Here is a 15,585-nt window from a genome sequence, read left to right as displayed (position 1 = left end):
CCCCTCTGTGCCCTCTCTTCTCCGTGGACACCCCTCGGCCGCAGTGCCCCTTCCCAACATGCCCCAACTCTCCTCGCCACACATTTCTATCGGGGGGGAGGGCAGGGATCTGCTACCTTCTTAACATCTGACATCAAAGCAAGAGAAGCCAGGGACATCCCTGCCTCTGCCAGCAACATTCTGGGACCAGGCTCGGACTGGGCTGCGCATTAGCACCACCTGGGAGCTCTTTACACAGATGCTCGGGGCACCCTGCCCTGGGCAGGCCTGAGCCTCTGGCAGTTCGGCAAGTCAGCAGCCTTGGCTCATTCTCTCCAGGTGATTCCAATGTGTAGCCCAAGTCAGCTGCACTTCCATGTGTTTTGGGAGGTCCTTGAGCTTTGTGTTTTCAACAGATCAGAAATGAGGTCACGATAAAGGAATTTTCCTCTGAAAATTCTCCATCTACAAATTTAAAATAAAATAATTAGGGCTGACTCTGACCAATTCAAAATTGAAATAATTTTTTTTCCTAGAGCTTTTTCTTTTAACTTTCCACAGAGTAGGGCCTGTGTGGTCCAGTAGGTGCTTCATTTTCTGCTATATATGTGAATAAATAAAGTCCAACAAGGTTTGCCTGGCTCTGACATTACGCAAGGGTGGCCCGTGAAAAATGTGAGTCTGCTGCCTCCCCACGCCCGCCCCTGGAAAAGCTCCCTAAACCAGTTTCTGCTAATCCCTACTTGGTAGAGTTGCTAGGTTTAGCCAAAAAAAAAAAAAAAAAAAAAAAGGCCAGAATAAACCTCCCACAGACCACTCAGTTAAACTGCAACCACCTGGGGAGGTCTTGCACCATCCCAGCCTGGGGCCACATCCCGTCCCAAACCAAGGCATCAGGACCTCTGGGGTCAGCCCGGTAGGGTTTTAAAAAATCTCCCCACTTGAAGATAGATCCCAAGTACTGCACAGAACACATTCACACAAAAATTTGTTACCTGAAATTCAAATTTAACAGGGCATCCTGCAAGCCTAGAAGCCCCACTGAGAGAGAAAGCCCAACCAAAAGGGAAGGAGACAGACAGACACAGGCTGCTCACCTGTACGCAGAGTAGGCACAGCTCTGGAACCTGCCCAGGCGCTGCATGGCTGCACCCCGGACCATCCGCAGCACTCCCTGCCCCCAGGTTTCAAGCACACGAGAGCATTTTAAAAAGACACAGGATCTTAAAAAGTCAGAGATGTACTCTGGCTGAAGAAAGGTCGGACTTGAGGAGTGTATCACGGGGAATTGAGCCTCATTACAAAGACCTATTACCAGGGCCAGAGGAGAGGGGCGTCTCAGACTCCCTGCGTATCCAGGAATCCGTTCCCGGGCGCCCCCTAGAGGAGGGAGGCGGTAAGCATACGGCTTTTCCCACCGCGCCCTCGTTCCCCTATGGCAGAGATTCCCTTGCGAGTCTGTGACTCCCGATCTTCGGGCTTCTCTAAAATCCATACCCCTGGAGCTAAAGGTAGCATTTTATATAAAGTGCATGTGAAGTGCTCACCCTGGGATGAGCTGGCTGGCCTCTGTCTGCAGGACCCCTACCGGTGTACAACCCACAGAAAAGCCAAGTCAGAATCTTTCTTTCCTCTCCTTTCACTTGTGGCCATTCCTTCCTGGTAGCAAATTCGCCGCGAGAAACACTCTCCATACCTTACTCCCACTGTCGCTTCTGCTCAGACCCTCAAGGGACTCCAGAGTCCCAAAGACTGACTCCTGGCCCAGTCTTCCCGGTGCGGTAGCTGCACTCACAGGTCAGACCAACGCAACCCCATTATTTGCAGCATGAGACAAATGCCGTATACACACCTAAAAAAGAACTTGCAAAATCCAACCAAGGCAAAAAGCTGACCGGTAGAATGAGACCAGCCCCACAGCCCGGCCCCTCGAGCAGGAGCACCTGAAGTCCCCAGGCACCTCACCCCTCTGTGCCCTCTCTTCTCCGTGGACACCCCTCGGCCGCAGTGCCCCTTCCCAACATGCCCCAACTCTCCTCGCCACACATTTCTATCGGGGAACTATAGGGAGGAAGCAAGACTCTCATGTTTATATCTATCTCTACATAATCCATACATATGGATCATATAAAATTAATGGACTAAGGAAATGATCACAAGTCATACAAAATTTGAGATAAACTGGAAAACTCCAGGAAAGTGCCACACCAGTACCGGACACCTCGCATGAGAGAGCCCACTGAGAACCCCGAGCCTGGCCCCCGCCGCACCACTGAGAACCCCGAGCCTGGCCCCCACCACGCCACAAGGAGCCACAAGGGCAGGCGAGGGTTCCCAGCAGTTTCCCCAAGCGGCCCCAGCAGCAAGGCCTTTGCAGTGCTCCCTGGCGGGGCTGTTTCTAAAAGCTGGAACAGGCCTCGCTGCCCTCCTGAGCGAGCCAGAGCTCTATTCTGAGAGCCGGAGCCCCAGGCCCTGCAGAAAACTGCGCTTGAGGCCCACTCAAGCCTGAGGAAGCCACCCAGACAGTCCCTGGCTGCTTCCTCTCAAAAGGCAACCAAGGGGCGCGGGCTTAGGTGAGTGGGCGCCACCTGGAAAGTCATGTCTTTGGTTGGGAGATGCCAACGTGTGCCTGAGACTCCCTGTTCTTAGCCCCTTTCTCCTTCCCTTTAGTCCCTGCATTTTATATGTCCAAGTAACTGCTGCTTTTTTTTTTTAAATCATCTTAAAAACATAACAGAAAGGAGAGGTAAGTCAGCAGAGATGGGCAAGTGTATGGAGAATGCCAAAAATGCCAAGAACTCTCAGCATGTAGGTCACCCCCAGGCCGGCTCCCTTGAGTCTGCTCCTTGCAACGCCCTGCACATGAGCCTCTCAGAGGGCACCAGCGAGGGGGCGCAGAAGCCCCTTCCTCCTCTGAGTTGGAGCACCTGGGCTTGAAAGTGGTCCAAGAGGCTGGTGAGGACATGGCTGCTGGGCCCCGGGACTCCTGGTCCTGATTCTGCTCCCATTCCCAGAGGGCACAGGAGTGGTAAAAGCCACTACTCAGAGTATTGTTAATCCTTATCCCCAGAGGTAGAATCATTTTATCCAGTATCTGAAACAGAAGCTTCCAGCTCTTGTTATTACAGTAATTCCTGATAGCAGGGCTCGCCCCCTCCCACCTCTGGACCCTCTGCAAAGGGACCACAAAGCACACGAACAGCCAGCTGCACACACACACCCACAGTCTCGGCCCGCGCCCACCCCTTGCTGTGTGCACGCCCCCCACATACACACCGGTACACGCTACGTGGTGGCCAGGCACAGAGAGTGTGCAGGGAGGCCCGACCAGGGCCCTCCTCAGGCAGGGAGTGCTCCTCGGTCCTGGTCCTGAGGCCTCTCTGCAGCCAGCCTGGGGTCTCAGTGTTTGATCTCCAGGATGGAGGGGTTGTGGTCCAGGATGGCGAGGATGATCTTGTCCATGTACTGCCTCAGCCGGAAGTTGATCTCCTCTTGCTCTTTCAGGGCTTCCATGAGCTGAAGAGAATGGGAGAAAGTTTGGTGAGAGGCCACCGCTGGCTGGGGTGTGGGCAGAGCTCAGATACCTGTTAGCCAAGGGGCTCAGCAGGCCCTGAGCAGTGTGGGATTCCGAAACCAACCTCAGCACCCAGATGCCCAGACAAGCGTCTAAGGCCTCAGCTGAGCTTATACCCAAGGAGTCTGCAACATGCCGATGCCCAGGCCCCTCACTCAGAGATTCTAGTTGATTGGTCTATGGAGGTGCAGGTGTGGGTCACTTTTAGCTAAAAGTTGAGAATACGGGCTAAAAGCATTTATAATCAAGACTGCCATGCAGAGCATGTAGGTAGATGAATTCAGCAGGTCACACGGGCATGTTTCTGGCAGAGCCAAGACCCAAACTCCCTTCTGCCTTACACGTGTGCTCCCCCCACCACATGCATGAAGCCAGACCTGGTTTGACTTTGCCTCACAGCTCTGTCGTGTCACTTGGGGCAGATGCAGGTGGGGACCATGTTGGGGCCAGGTCGTGGCCTGTTTTTCACGCTGTGGGTAGCTTCTGCTTGTCATGGCAGAGGGGGTTGGGGAGGGGACTCACAAGCGAGCAGCCAGGTCCCAAAGGAGCATTACCTCATCGCGAGAGGCTGTGTCTATTTCGGCAGCCAGCGACTGGGCTTTGGTCTGGGTGGCAAAGAGGTTCTTTGCTTCATAGAGGCTGAGGCTCAAGATCTGTCCATTCAAGTCATCATTCTGATCCCGCAGCTTATGATTCTCCTGTGGAGTAGGACAAGGCAACATCAACTCCAGAAGCATCTAGAACCTACCAGAACCCACTTCCCAGCAGCCCTGGCATCGGGACTCCCACAGTTTCAGCGCACATCAGCCCCTGAGATATGTCATAGCCAATTAAGGAGATGCATAGACGATGTGGATTTTTCCAGGCTTGAGGAGAGGAGGAGTTTGGAGGAATGTGAGGAGGCTCAGCCCTGCTCAGGGAGCCAGTTTCAATCTGTAGCATGGTTCCTCCTTGAGGGCGAGTGAGCCGGACCAGGAGTCCCCTGTATGAGGACATTGTTACCCCACTCGGTGAGGAAAACTGAGGGCTGGGGTCCTCTGGACGGCATCTTGGCCCCTTCTGAGGCAAAGTTCACCAGGCTCCTGACTCTGTTCTAGATCTTTTCAGGGACATCCTTGCCCCATGGGCCCCTTCTAAGAACCCCTGTACCTGCCCCATGCTACATGTTTTGCCTAAGGCTCCTAATGGCTCATACCCAGAATTGCTCCCACCTGGACGGGGAGAAGGGCAGGAGCTTTCGGCCTGCTGTGGGGGCACCAGCACCTCTGCCTCCACTGAGAACGACTTGGAGCTATGGTGGACACTGCAGCCGCCTGCCCCGGGCTCAGGCTGGGCCCAAATGTCACCCACCATCACTCCCTCGCTCCGTCACTGTCTCTCCTGACCCGACTTCCCCTGCCCTGTCTGGGCTCCAACTTTGGAATGTTCTTGGAATCATTTGACATGAAATTTGCTCGGGGGCTGTTTCTCAGAGACCCTCTCACAGTGGCGTTCACGCGTGGCTGAGTGTAGTCTCACATGCCATCCTGTCGGCCACGGGCAGCAGAGCGCGTCTCTCTTTTTTGGATGCGCCAGAGACCCTGAGATCTCCAGCAGATGCAGAGGTGAGCGAGCGACCCGGGCTGTGAGCAGGGCCCCGCAGTATGCGGACAGCTGGTTCCATAGCTCTCGGCACCTGGCCGGAAACCAACCCTGTGGGGACAGAGGCTCCCACCTGTTTGAGCCGCTTGATCTCATGCTCCAGCTCCACCTCTCGGGCCCTGGCGTTAAACTCGCCCAGGCCAGAGGATGAGCTTCGGCCCCGGCCAGGCCGCTCGCAGTCCAGCTTGTACATCTGCAGGTGCTCCAGCTCCTTCCGCAAGTCCTCGATGAGCTGCATGGGAGACAGGCTGGTTGGTGGGAGCAGGGCCTCAGCAGGAAGCCCGGGCACCCCCCCAGCCCAGGACCCACCTCCTGCGTGGCTTCCCGCTCCTTCTGGAATTCGAGACGGTTCTGCCGCAGCTTGTCCATCATGCGCTTGTACAGGTCCATCTCATCCTTGAGCCGCAGGCTGGTGTCCTCCAGCCGGTCGGACATGCGCTGCCGCTCCTGGGGCCAGGGAGACCAGGTCAGGGGACCAGAGCCCCCAGTCGCTCTCACTGCCCCAGGGGCTTCGCTGGGGGTTTGTTTGCCTTGGCAAACTGGTGCTCAGCACGGCCCCTGGGCAGAGCCCCCCATGTCATGGCTTACAGAGACAGATCCCTGGATTCTAGAACTATAGCTACGAAACTTCATGCCTCTGAAGTCCCTCAACGATGCCAGTGGGATGCAGTCCAAGCAGAAGCTGACTTCAGTCCTGTTTCATTTCCCCACACTATATATATTCATTGTATATGGACAATTTGGAAAGTAGAAATACAGGAATAGGTAAATTATCCACATATATATTTTTTTAAACAAGAGCAATTTTATTAGAACTTTAGAAACGAGAACCTAAAGGCTTCAGTGGCCAGCCCTGCCTCTCTGTGGGGTCCGCTGCAGGTGCCCCCTCTCCTGCTCACCTCATCCAGTTTCTCCGCCTGCGACTTAAGACGGGTCACTGAAGTTTGAAGGTCAGTATTTTCTTCCTCTAGTTGCTGCACCCTGGAGGAAGAAGGTGGAAGAGGAGGGGCAGAGGGAGGGGAGAGAGAGAGAATATAAACGAATGATTAGTTCCACTGATAAGACTGTCCAGCTTCCTGTCATCCAAAGTAAAAACAAAAAGCAACAAAACAAAAAAACTGTATTACACTGAATTATCAGTTCTTTTTTTTTTTTTTTTTTTTGATACAAGGAAACATTTGTGAACAACAACATAAGATCTTTTGGCTGCATACTTGGAGACTTGGCATCAGGGAGGATGTTTCTGCCAGCGGAGAGCCCTCCTCTGGCCGTCAGCGGCACAGCACTCCTGGCAGAAGCCACACAGAAGACAAGACCTTGTTGGTTTTCCACTGACCCCACCGCTCCCCCAGGGCTCTCTGGAGTGCTCACCAGCTTCTGCGGGCTGCGAGTGCCCACCGGGACTGTCCTAAGGTAACACCATGAGAGGACAGAGCCAGGCCCCCAGGTTGCTCCGTCTGTGGTGCTCCGGACACCAGAGCCTGCTTTCCCTGCCCTTCCCACTGGCTCTTCCTCCTCCTGGGACAGACGGCTGCCCACCTCCACTGCCCCCGGAGGGGCCTCTGACGGGGCCACTTCACAGGGCATGTGGGAGCGTGGAAAGTGTGAGGAACCAAGTACTCTGGCTCTGGGGCACTGGGGTACAGGGGCCCAGGAGTGTGCAAAAGGTACAGGCTAGGAGAAAGTGCCAGGAGGGCTGGCTTCCTGTGCTTTGGCCTCCGGCCCACACTCAGGCTGCCGTCTTCGGCACGTGTCCCAGTCACCTCTTTCAGACTAGCACACCTGGCCGCCGTCAGAAGCAGAGAGCAACACTGCTTTATGAGCTTCCAGAAATAGATGCCAAACAGCAGCTTCTAGAATATGAGCGCAAACTTAAAATGAACCCCTGGCTAGTACCTCTCCCCTGCTCAAGGTCCTAACAAGCTATTCCCCCGCCAGGAAGCCCAAGGGAGCCAGGTGCTACTTTTCCGTTTACCTTGGCCCCGGGCCAGGCGAGTATCTGACAGCAGGGGGCGCTCCGAGCCTGATCATTACAGACAGCCCAGGACTCTGGGCAGGACCAGCTCAGGTTTTTAACCTGCTGCGTTACTGATGTGACACAGGCTGTTTCCAGTTTGCCCAACACCAACAATGCGGCTAGGAGCACTTGGCGGACTTCCTGCGAAATGTGACCCTGTGCTCACTCGGTAATCGGAGCGGTCCCCGGGCAGGAGGACCTTTTCAAGGGCACACCCTGCCCCCAGGCTGCACCAGCAGAGGGGCGCAGGGCAGGGGCTGGGCAGACAGGCACCTGGTGTTGAGCAGCTCGAGCTCAGTGTTCTTCTCCCTCTCCAGCTTGCTGTAGGCCTCGCGGTGCCGGCGGGCCTCTTCCTCCAGGGCCTGCTCCGCAGTGGTCTCCTGATCCTTCACCATCTCCTCCAGCTCGTGCACCCTGAGGAGGGGGCAGACTCCAGTCCAGGACAAGCTCTCATGGCCAGGGTCTTCTCACCCCAACCCGGCTGTGGCTGTGGAGAGCTACGAGCTCCCTGACTGTGGGACATGGCGGTGTCTGCCAGGCCCGTGGGTCGGCAGCTGTGCTGACAGCCGGATTAGCGACGCTCCAGTATCTAAGGAGGGGTGTGCCAGCCACCGGCCAGGGAGGGCAGATCCGGCTGTGGTTCCCAGGGCAGCAGGGCTGTGCCCAGCAGGGCAGCTGTCTCATGGCAGGCTTTGCCATGCTGGATGAAACAGCCCTCAGATCTCACCTCCTCCGCCCGCTCTACTCCTTTCTGGCCAATATCCCTCTGGGTCAGTGATTCAGCTCACTGGGCACCTGACTCCAAAAATGGGCATGTCCTGGCTAGTGACCCTGAGCATGCGAGACTGGAGAGAAGGCCAGGCCCCACGATGATGTCTCACCCCCCACTGGTGGCCTACCTGGTGTGTCAATCTGGGGCACATTTCACTGGCACAGTCCCTCTATCAGGCTGACCTGCTAGGGTGTACAAAAGGGCCCATCTTTGGACTCTACCAGGATGGATTCTACCTGGGCCGGGATCAATCTTCAAGCTTCATCCTGCAAGGGCCGCTAAATCCTACACGACCCTCATGCCAGCCAAGCTCAGTGGGCCTCCGCAGGGATGGCGCAGCAATGCCCAGACGCCTCCCACTGACTTACCCGAGCTCCCTCTGCAGAGCTCGTGCCCAGAAGAAAGGGAAGGCGCTTATCTTTATAGGACGGGGAGACGGACGAGTGGATCCCAACTCCTGCCTTAGAACCACTTAGAAGCTACTGACCTGGGGGTCAAGGTCAAGCTCCAGCCCATCTCCCTGCCCCCAAAGACCTGTCTTCCTGGGCACCTGAAGCAAGAGGATGTATCAAAGAACTTCAGTTCCTTGGTCACGGCCGAGGCCCCCAAAGCCCACACCCAGCTCCTGACCTGTGCACCAGCTGAGTGTTCTCCTGCTTTAGCTTGCTCTTCAGGTCCCCATTGGTGAGGCTGTCATTTTCCAGCTCTGTCACCTTTTTTTCCAGGAAGCTGACCTACAATGGAGGGTTGCGGCACAAGTAGAGAAAGCCTTTGTGAGCACAGGACTGAGAACGGACAAACTGAGAACAGCTGATGAGCAGGACTTCCAACTGGCCGTGAATCAAGAGGACAGTCATGCGGGGTGGGAGTGGGGTGACAAGTGATGGGGCCACTTATCCCCAAAACTCCTGCTCAGGAACGGGGTCTCTCAAGTCCCCAGACGGTAGCCTGGGGCACTCCCTCCTCCCACCCCACGGAGCATGCACACCTCGAGTCCCTCAACCCCCACAGACTCACCTTTTCTGTGATGTCATTGTCACAGGAGTCGATGCTGTCCCGGAACAGGTCCTCGGTGCTGCCATTACTGCTGCTGAAGTTGCTGCTGTGCATGAGCTGCCTGCAGGAGTGGAGGGAGGTGCATCTGCTTGGACGAGTACCCAGTACCCCAAAGGGGTGCCAGGAACCCCCTTCTAAAGAAGGCTGTTCCCACAGGAGAGTTGCCTGACCTCTGAACTCAAGAGGTCATCCAACTCAGAGGACAGGAGATGACCCACCCTGCCTGTCCTGGCCCCTGGCAGTCATGGCCAATCTATCACAGCTCTCTCCTGCTGCCTCAGAATCCTCTCCACCCCAGGATTCCAGACAGTGGCTACCAGTGACCGGTGATGCAGGCCACCCCCCGCCACTCCCCGGGAAGGTGGCCTGGCTCCATGATCCCAGCAGAGGGGCCGAGCCTCACAGGGCTGTGCACAGGATTCAGTTCTGTCCCCAGCCTGGTGCTCCCCTATCTCTGGGGAGGGCAAAGTGAGCAGACCGACCCTGATAGTGCAGGGCAGCGTGCTGGTGCCAGTGGGGGGACTGGAAATGCACTGGCTCAGCTGCCACTCCACCCCCACAGCAGGAGCAGGGCCTGGCCAGACTCTCCTACCCACCCCAGCCGGCCAGAGCTCTAGGAGCCCCGGGTGGGAAACTGGGGCCAGTCTGCTGGGGAACCAGCCCCTGGCCACCGGGGTGCCGGCTCTGACAGATCTCGCTGAGCCAAGTGGTCACCCCTAGCAGGTCCCCAGTGTGCCCCGTCTCTGCTGCGAGGGAGCCCGGGGTCTCTGTGGGCACAGTACCAGCTCTCGGGCATGGGGAAGGACAGTGACAGCCGTGGGCTGGGCTGTGTCTCGGGGCTGTGCTAGCCTGAGGTTGCAGGGCTTGAGGGCTTGGAGATGCCACCAGCTACCAAAGAGATGAGGAAGCAGGGTGGCGGCTGGCCCTTCAGAAGTGGGCCTCCTCCGGCTGACCTGCTGGCATGGAGCCAGTCACCCACTTAGCAGCAGGAGCACAACTTGGGGGACAGCATCCAAGCGGACCTTACCGTCCAAAGGCTGTGCTGGAGATCTTTCGGTTGGGGCTAGAGAGAGACAGAGAGAGAAAAAATGGCCACTGAATCTTCCAGCTCACGCCTCACTCTTGCCTGTTTACTACACTGCAAAGACCAAAGTGTGGGGTGGGGCTCTTTCCCTCCCACAGAAGAGAATTCACTCATCAGCTTGGTTCTGAGCAACAGCACCCCAGCTTTCTTGTGCACAAAATGCAAGCCCCCTGGGAATAAGCCCACGCAGTGTGCTCTCACCTACCAAGAGCTGCCTCTCTGGCTGCTTCTCCCTCATCCCAGCTGGGCCTCCCCCACTGCTGGGTCCTGGGGCCTCACCTGTTGGCTTTCAGGTTTTTGAGTCGGGCTTCCAAGTCATTCAGCAGGTTGATTTTCTTGCAGCACTGAGAGCAGTAAACATCCAGCAGCTCACTGTTGTACATGTGTCGCACCTTCCTCGGAGTCTGCCCCGCACTGATTCGTGAGAGGACAGGAAACCACTTTCTTCGCTGCCACCCGACCTGGTGTCCAGCCCCATCCGGCCGCACTGCCCATCCGCCCATGCTGGACTGCCTGGCCCCAGGAGGTGCGTGCAGCGCACACATGCAAAGGCAAGGAGCGGGGATGAAAACAGACCAGCAGATCTGCCCTCCTCCAATGCTCTCCAAGAGAAGAAGCCGATGGGTTGTACCCATTTCACAGACAAGGCAACTGAGTGCCAACGTGATGACTCAGGTGTGTGGAAAAGTGTCACCGCAGCTTGCCGGAAGGACCTACTGGGTCCTGAGTCCTACCTCAACACGGAGTTCTAAGAAGCGGAGTAACAAAGACCGAAGTCTGTAGCCTCCCTGGTTGATTAATTCTGTTTTCTTTCCCCCAAGATGGAAAAGACAAAGACTTCCAGACCCCCAAGCAAAGGGAGTGCAAAGGGAGTGCACCTCAGCACCAGAAGCGGAACCCATACAGCTCAGGACCTTGACCCCAAGCTGGGTTGGTTCTGCCATTTCTCGCGGACCCTACATACCATTCCAGACCACGAAGTTACCTGGAAGACACTGAAGAACCCAGGTCCGAGTAGACGTTGGTCCTGGTCTCATCATCGGGGCAGGGGCTGCTGGGCGCACAGTCCACGTCGTCCCCCTCCCCGTAGTCCTCGAACTGCTCCTCGTTGCTGATGAGCGAGGTGGTGGAGTGTGTGGACAGGTCTGACGTCGTCACGGACGGCGTGAGGACCAGGGCCCTGTGGGCCAGACAGGCCGCGTGAGAGGAGGCTTGGTGCATGGGGCCGTCTGCTGCAGCCCGGGGGGGGAGGGGGGGTGCTGTGGCGCCCCGGGGAGCAGGAGGCTCGAGGGGCTGGCTCCTGCAGGCCTGGCAAGTGCGCTCTGGGGACCACGCCCTGCAGAGGCAGCTCACCGCAGAAAGCGTTTCTGCAGCAGAGATATTCAAACCAGTGCTCCTCTGAGCAGCAAAGCCCAGCTGATAACCTAGTGGCCTGGCTGCCGCCACATTCACTCACGGACATCCGACTACAACATATTAGAGAACTGATTAAATTACAGGCTGTCAAATCCTTGCCAAGAGGTTTGTAAAAAGTACTGGCAATAAATGTGGAAAATTAGTATCATTTTTTAATAAATTAAAAGTTAGATGTAAACTTTTAGATATAGTAAGACTCAACAGGTAAAAGGTCTATACCAACTATAGAACAGTAGGAAATAAAAATATTTAAATGGTAATAAGAAGCTTGGGTTTGGGTGATGGGACTACAAGTAAAGGAAGTTACTCCTTTCTCATTTTTTCTGCCTTTCTCAATTTCTGTTTAATTGACTTGTAATCCTTAAATAATGAAATGAAGTTTAAAAATAAACAGTGAATTACTAGGCGAGGACACTTCTCCCAGTATCTGGTGGGGTTTTCTAGCTCAAAGGTATCTCACTCCAAAGAGCTGGGGTCACAGGCCCTAGGCTCTGCCCCACCTCTCCCAGGCAGACTCCCATGTGGGCTGGACAGTATTGGGGCTGGCTGAGCCGGGTCTGCAGCCCAAGCACAAAGAGAAGTACAATTCAGCACCTGCCATAATGGATCATCCCTGTAGTAGTCATGCAGTAATTTCTGGGTATTGTTACTCATAAATTAGGGGTTCTCCAACCTACTAAGTCCCACGCTCAAAAATGGGAAACCTGGAAGAATGAAAAAGGCACATGAAGGGTTATGGCAGTAACTCTCAAGCCATGCCCCGAGGAGCCCACAGTTGTCAATAAAAAGATTACACCTCCCAGTCCCCTCAATGTTCCAAATCCATTTATTTACCTGCCCTCAGTGAATTTCCCATGCTGCTCAGTTGATTCTCCTGTCAATTTTGCTAGGAATCTGGCCACCCTCTGCTGCTGCCTCCTGGTGGCTGGTCCCAGAACACAACAAGAGAGCCAGTGGCAAACCACAAGCCGAGTGGCCGGGCGGTCTCATGTCTGTGACCACTTGTCCTGGGTCTGGCTGCTCACAGGCACACACGCCTGCGAACTGGACTCCCAAAGCCACCTGAATTTGAAGAACTTTCCCCCTCCGCTGTCCCAGCACCGAGAAAGTGTATTAGGTTGAACCATATGAAACAGCCTTTTTTGGGAAGGTCAAAAATTACTTAAAGCTGACAATTTCACATGGTTCAACCAGGATGGGGAACCACTCTCTTCCCTGTCAAATTTCTCCTGACATGTGGATGGAGCAACCTCAACCACCTCAGCCTCCATGACTGAGGGGGTGGCTGCGTCACCCCACAAGCACCGTCTCCTCCTCCAGGGTCAGCGGGGGCTGGCAGGGAAAGGACTCCCGCCACAGGCACCGGCCAAACAAGGATCTGCTCCACTGGGAAAGCACCAGATCTCAGTATTACTTTAAAATGTCTATTATGAGACTGCATTGTTAATAAAGAAAATACAGGACACATAGCAGAGAAGGTGAGAAGTAATTAAATTAGCAACAATCCCACCATCCAGAAAGAACTAATTCCCTGGAATAATTTTTTCCTAGGTATCCTTTAATCTGCAGCTTTCCTTAACAAAACTAAGATCACACTCCATGGATATTTTTGTGCCCTGCTTTTTAAAAACTGAGATCATTATTTTAAAATATAAAAAAGTCTGGGGAAATATTTCCAAAATGTTTACATTGATATATAAGCGTTGTGGATAATAAATATTTTTGTTCTTTGTGATTTTTCTATTTTACAACTCTTCTATGTTGAATTAGAAAAAATACTTATAAACCTATGGGACAAAGGCTTAAAAAGACTTTTACTTCTCATATTTGTTGGTATTGTCATTCTGAAACTATTGTATGAAAGAGAAAAAGATCAAGCAAATTAAAACCTGAGATAATCAACCCAAATGCCCAAAAGTAGACGACTGGATCAAGAAGATGTAGCACTGCAGAATATTACTCAGCAATCAAAAAAGATAAAACTCAGGCCACTAGCAGCAACCTGGATGGAGCTAGAAGGGATCATGCTCAGTGAAATAAGCCAGAAGAAAAAGAAAAACACTGCATGGTTTCACTCACAGGAGGAATACAGAGGATCTAGGAAAAGACAAAAAGTAAACAGCTATAAAGTGGAGATATTCTGCAGGGGACGGGGTGGGAGAGACCCAAGGGAGGGCAGGGAGCGCACAAGGGCCTGTGGAGAGGGTGCACGGGTGAACTGGTGGTGGGAATTCTCTGGGGTCCACCTCTGAGAAAAGCAAGCAACACTGCACGAAAATGAACAATGATGTAAAATATATACAAATAAATCAATTGTATATTTTAAAAAACCTGATCTATGATCCCTGTGATTAAACAATCAAAATGATTTTGCAGTGTTGCCTAAAACTCTAGAACCAGCCCTGCTGTTAAGTACTGAGATGGGTTGGGGTCTTCGCCACTGAGAACATGCGTGGGACGAATGTCCCGGGGGTGGCGCTGAGCGCGTCCCCGAGCTGCATGTCCGAGGGCTCCGGTTTTAACTTACTTGTCTTCCGGCAGAAAGAGGCCCCCGAGTCCCCCATCCTTCTCCTCGGCGGGACTCCCGACCGACCCCTCCAGGCTCTGGGTGCTCTCCATGGGGCTGTCCATGTCTGACTCTGGGGGGCCCTCGGGCAGGGCCAGCATCATGGCCTCCTCCTCATCCTCGGGGAAGAAGACAGGGACGAGCTCGCCATCAGCATAGGTGGGCACCTCACTGCCCTGGGAAAGAAAGAGGCGGACAGAATGAGTAAGCCTGGCTCTGCAAGGCTCAACATCCCTCATGAGACCGCAGGGCCGGGGTTGGCGTTGAGAATGGGCTGTTGGAACACCCAGACAGGACACCCCAGGTACGAGAACACCTGGAAGATCACCACTGTCATGAGACCCCAGGAGGAGCCAGAATCCCCAGCGACAGTGAGCCGCGGAGAGGGGCCACAGCTCTCTGCTAAGTGCACCCGGGCAGCTCGTTGGGCCCCGTCACAGTCTGCACAGGACGCCAAGCGACTCGGACAAGCTTCTTAATGACCGAGGTGAGGGTACGATGAGGGTCGCCAAGAACAAGGGCCCTCCTAGGACATTTGATGTAGCATGGTCTGCACTCATGGGATGCCCCGGCCACGACTCTGGCCAAATGTCGGGACCACTCTGAGCCCCAGTTCTTGCCTCTGCCCTGGGCTTGTGTCACACTGAGAGCTCAGTGAACAGGTCCTGGCCACAGGGTGTGGGGCAGGTCCCATGAGGATGGTCTATTTTGACTCTGCCCAGCCACACGGGGAGCGGCACCACCGGGAACTGCCATTCTGAGCTCTGGGTCAGAGGTGCCCACCACCACTGCCTAGCACACGGCACAGCACGGTATCGGTGCTAATCAGGATGGGCCTGGCCCTCTTGCTAAAAGGCGTACAGGAACGAGCCCTGGCTTTATTCCACATATATCCTTGTCTGAGGCAGCTCGGCCACCACATCCTCGGCATATTTTCGCTCTCACCTGCACCTGGCCCTCCACATGTGCCAAGCACCTGCTTCTCTCACACATGCACACCTCTGCGGGCAGCCCTCAGCAAAGATGAAAGATGCGTTTTCTCCGACACTTGGCAAGACCAGGCTCTGAGTGGGAGGGGGCAGCCCGGGAACATCCCACCCACAGGAGGCCCCCCTGAGAGCTGAAGCCAGGCCCCTCACCCACCCACCCACCCCCGTCACTACGCTCTTTCCTTCCCTCTAAGGAGCCTGCCTTTTGGTCTTAAAATGAGCTGCTCCCTACATTTACACCTTTTCATTCAACCCACAGCTGTCTGCCTAAGGCAAGTGGAAATTTTAATTATAACTTCAAAACCATTTCTAATAGTTTTCCCCTAAGTTAAAACAATACAGAGACACAAGAAAAGCAGCGCTACCTGAGTTAGTGGGGACAGTGCTGTCTGGCATGGATCGCTAAGTGGCCCTGTCACTGCGTCCGCCCCAGGCCTGGTGCAGGCCCAGCACCCACCCGTCCGGCGCTCTCTGCAGGGCTGGGGGGGGGG

The 15,585-nt window shown here is 54.7% G+C and overlaps 1 protein-coding gene across 1 annotated transcript in view; it reads right to left on the bottom strand.

The window, feature by feature from the left end:
- Window positions 1-97: 97 nt before the first annotated feature.
- RAB11FIP4 (RAB11 family interacting protein 4 (class II)) overlaps window positions 98-15,585 on the bottom strand; it is a 103,761-nt gene continuing 88,273 nt past the window's right edge. The window contains exons 4-15 of the mRNA XM_004685159.2: window positions 14,067-14,281; window positions 11,109-11,303; window positions 10,403-10,537; window positions 10,067-10,102; window positions 9,001-9,100; window positions 8,614-8,717; window positions 7,485-7,625; window positions 6,094-6,175; window positions 5,504-5,641; window positions 5,268-5,426; window positions 4,108-4,251; window positions 98-3,495 (exon numbers count right to left, since the gene is read on the bottom strand). Coding sequence (XP_004685216.2) covers window positions 3,379-3,495; window positions 4,108-4,251; window positions 5,268-5,426; window positions 5,504-5,641; window positions 6,094-6,175; window positions 7,485-7,625; window positions 8,614-8,717; window positions 9,001-9,100; window positions 10,067-10,102; window positions 10,403-10,537; window positions 11,109-11,303; window positions 14,067-14,281 — 1,566 coding nt within the window. The 3' untranslated portion in view covers window positions 98-3,378. The remainder of the gene's footprint in view (window positions 3,496-4,107; window positions 4,252-5,267; window positions 5,427-5,503; window positions 5,642-6,093; window positions 6,176-7,484; window positions 7,626-8,613; window positions 8,718-9,000; window positions 9,101-10,066; window positions 10,103-10,402; window positions 10,538-11,108; window positions 11,304-14,066; window positions 14,282-15,585) is intronic.

The sequence above is a fragment of the Condylura cristata genome, unplaced genomic scaffold (genome assembly GCF_000260355.1).
Source record: "Condylura cristata isolate star-nosed mole 26May11 unplaced genomic scaffold, ConCri1.0 scaffold00017, whole genome shotgun sequence".
NCBI classification, from domain to species: Eukaryota; Metazoa; Chordata; class Mammalia; order Eulipotyphla; family Talpidae; genus Condylura; species Condylura cristata.
Note: the sequence above shows the minus strand (reverse complement) of the source record. Positions and strands in the feature narration are given on the sequence as shown.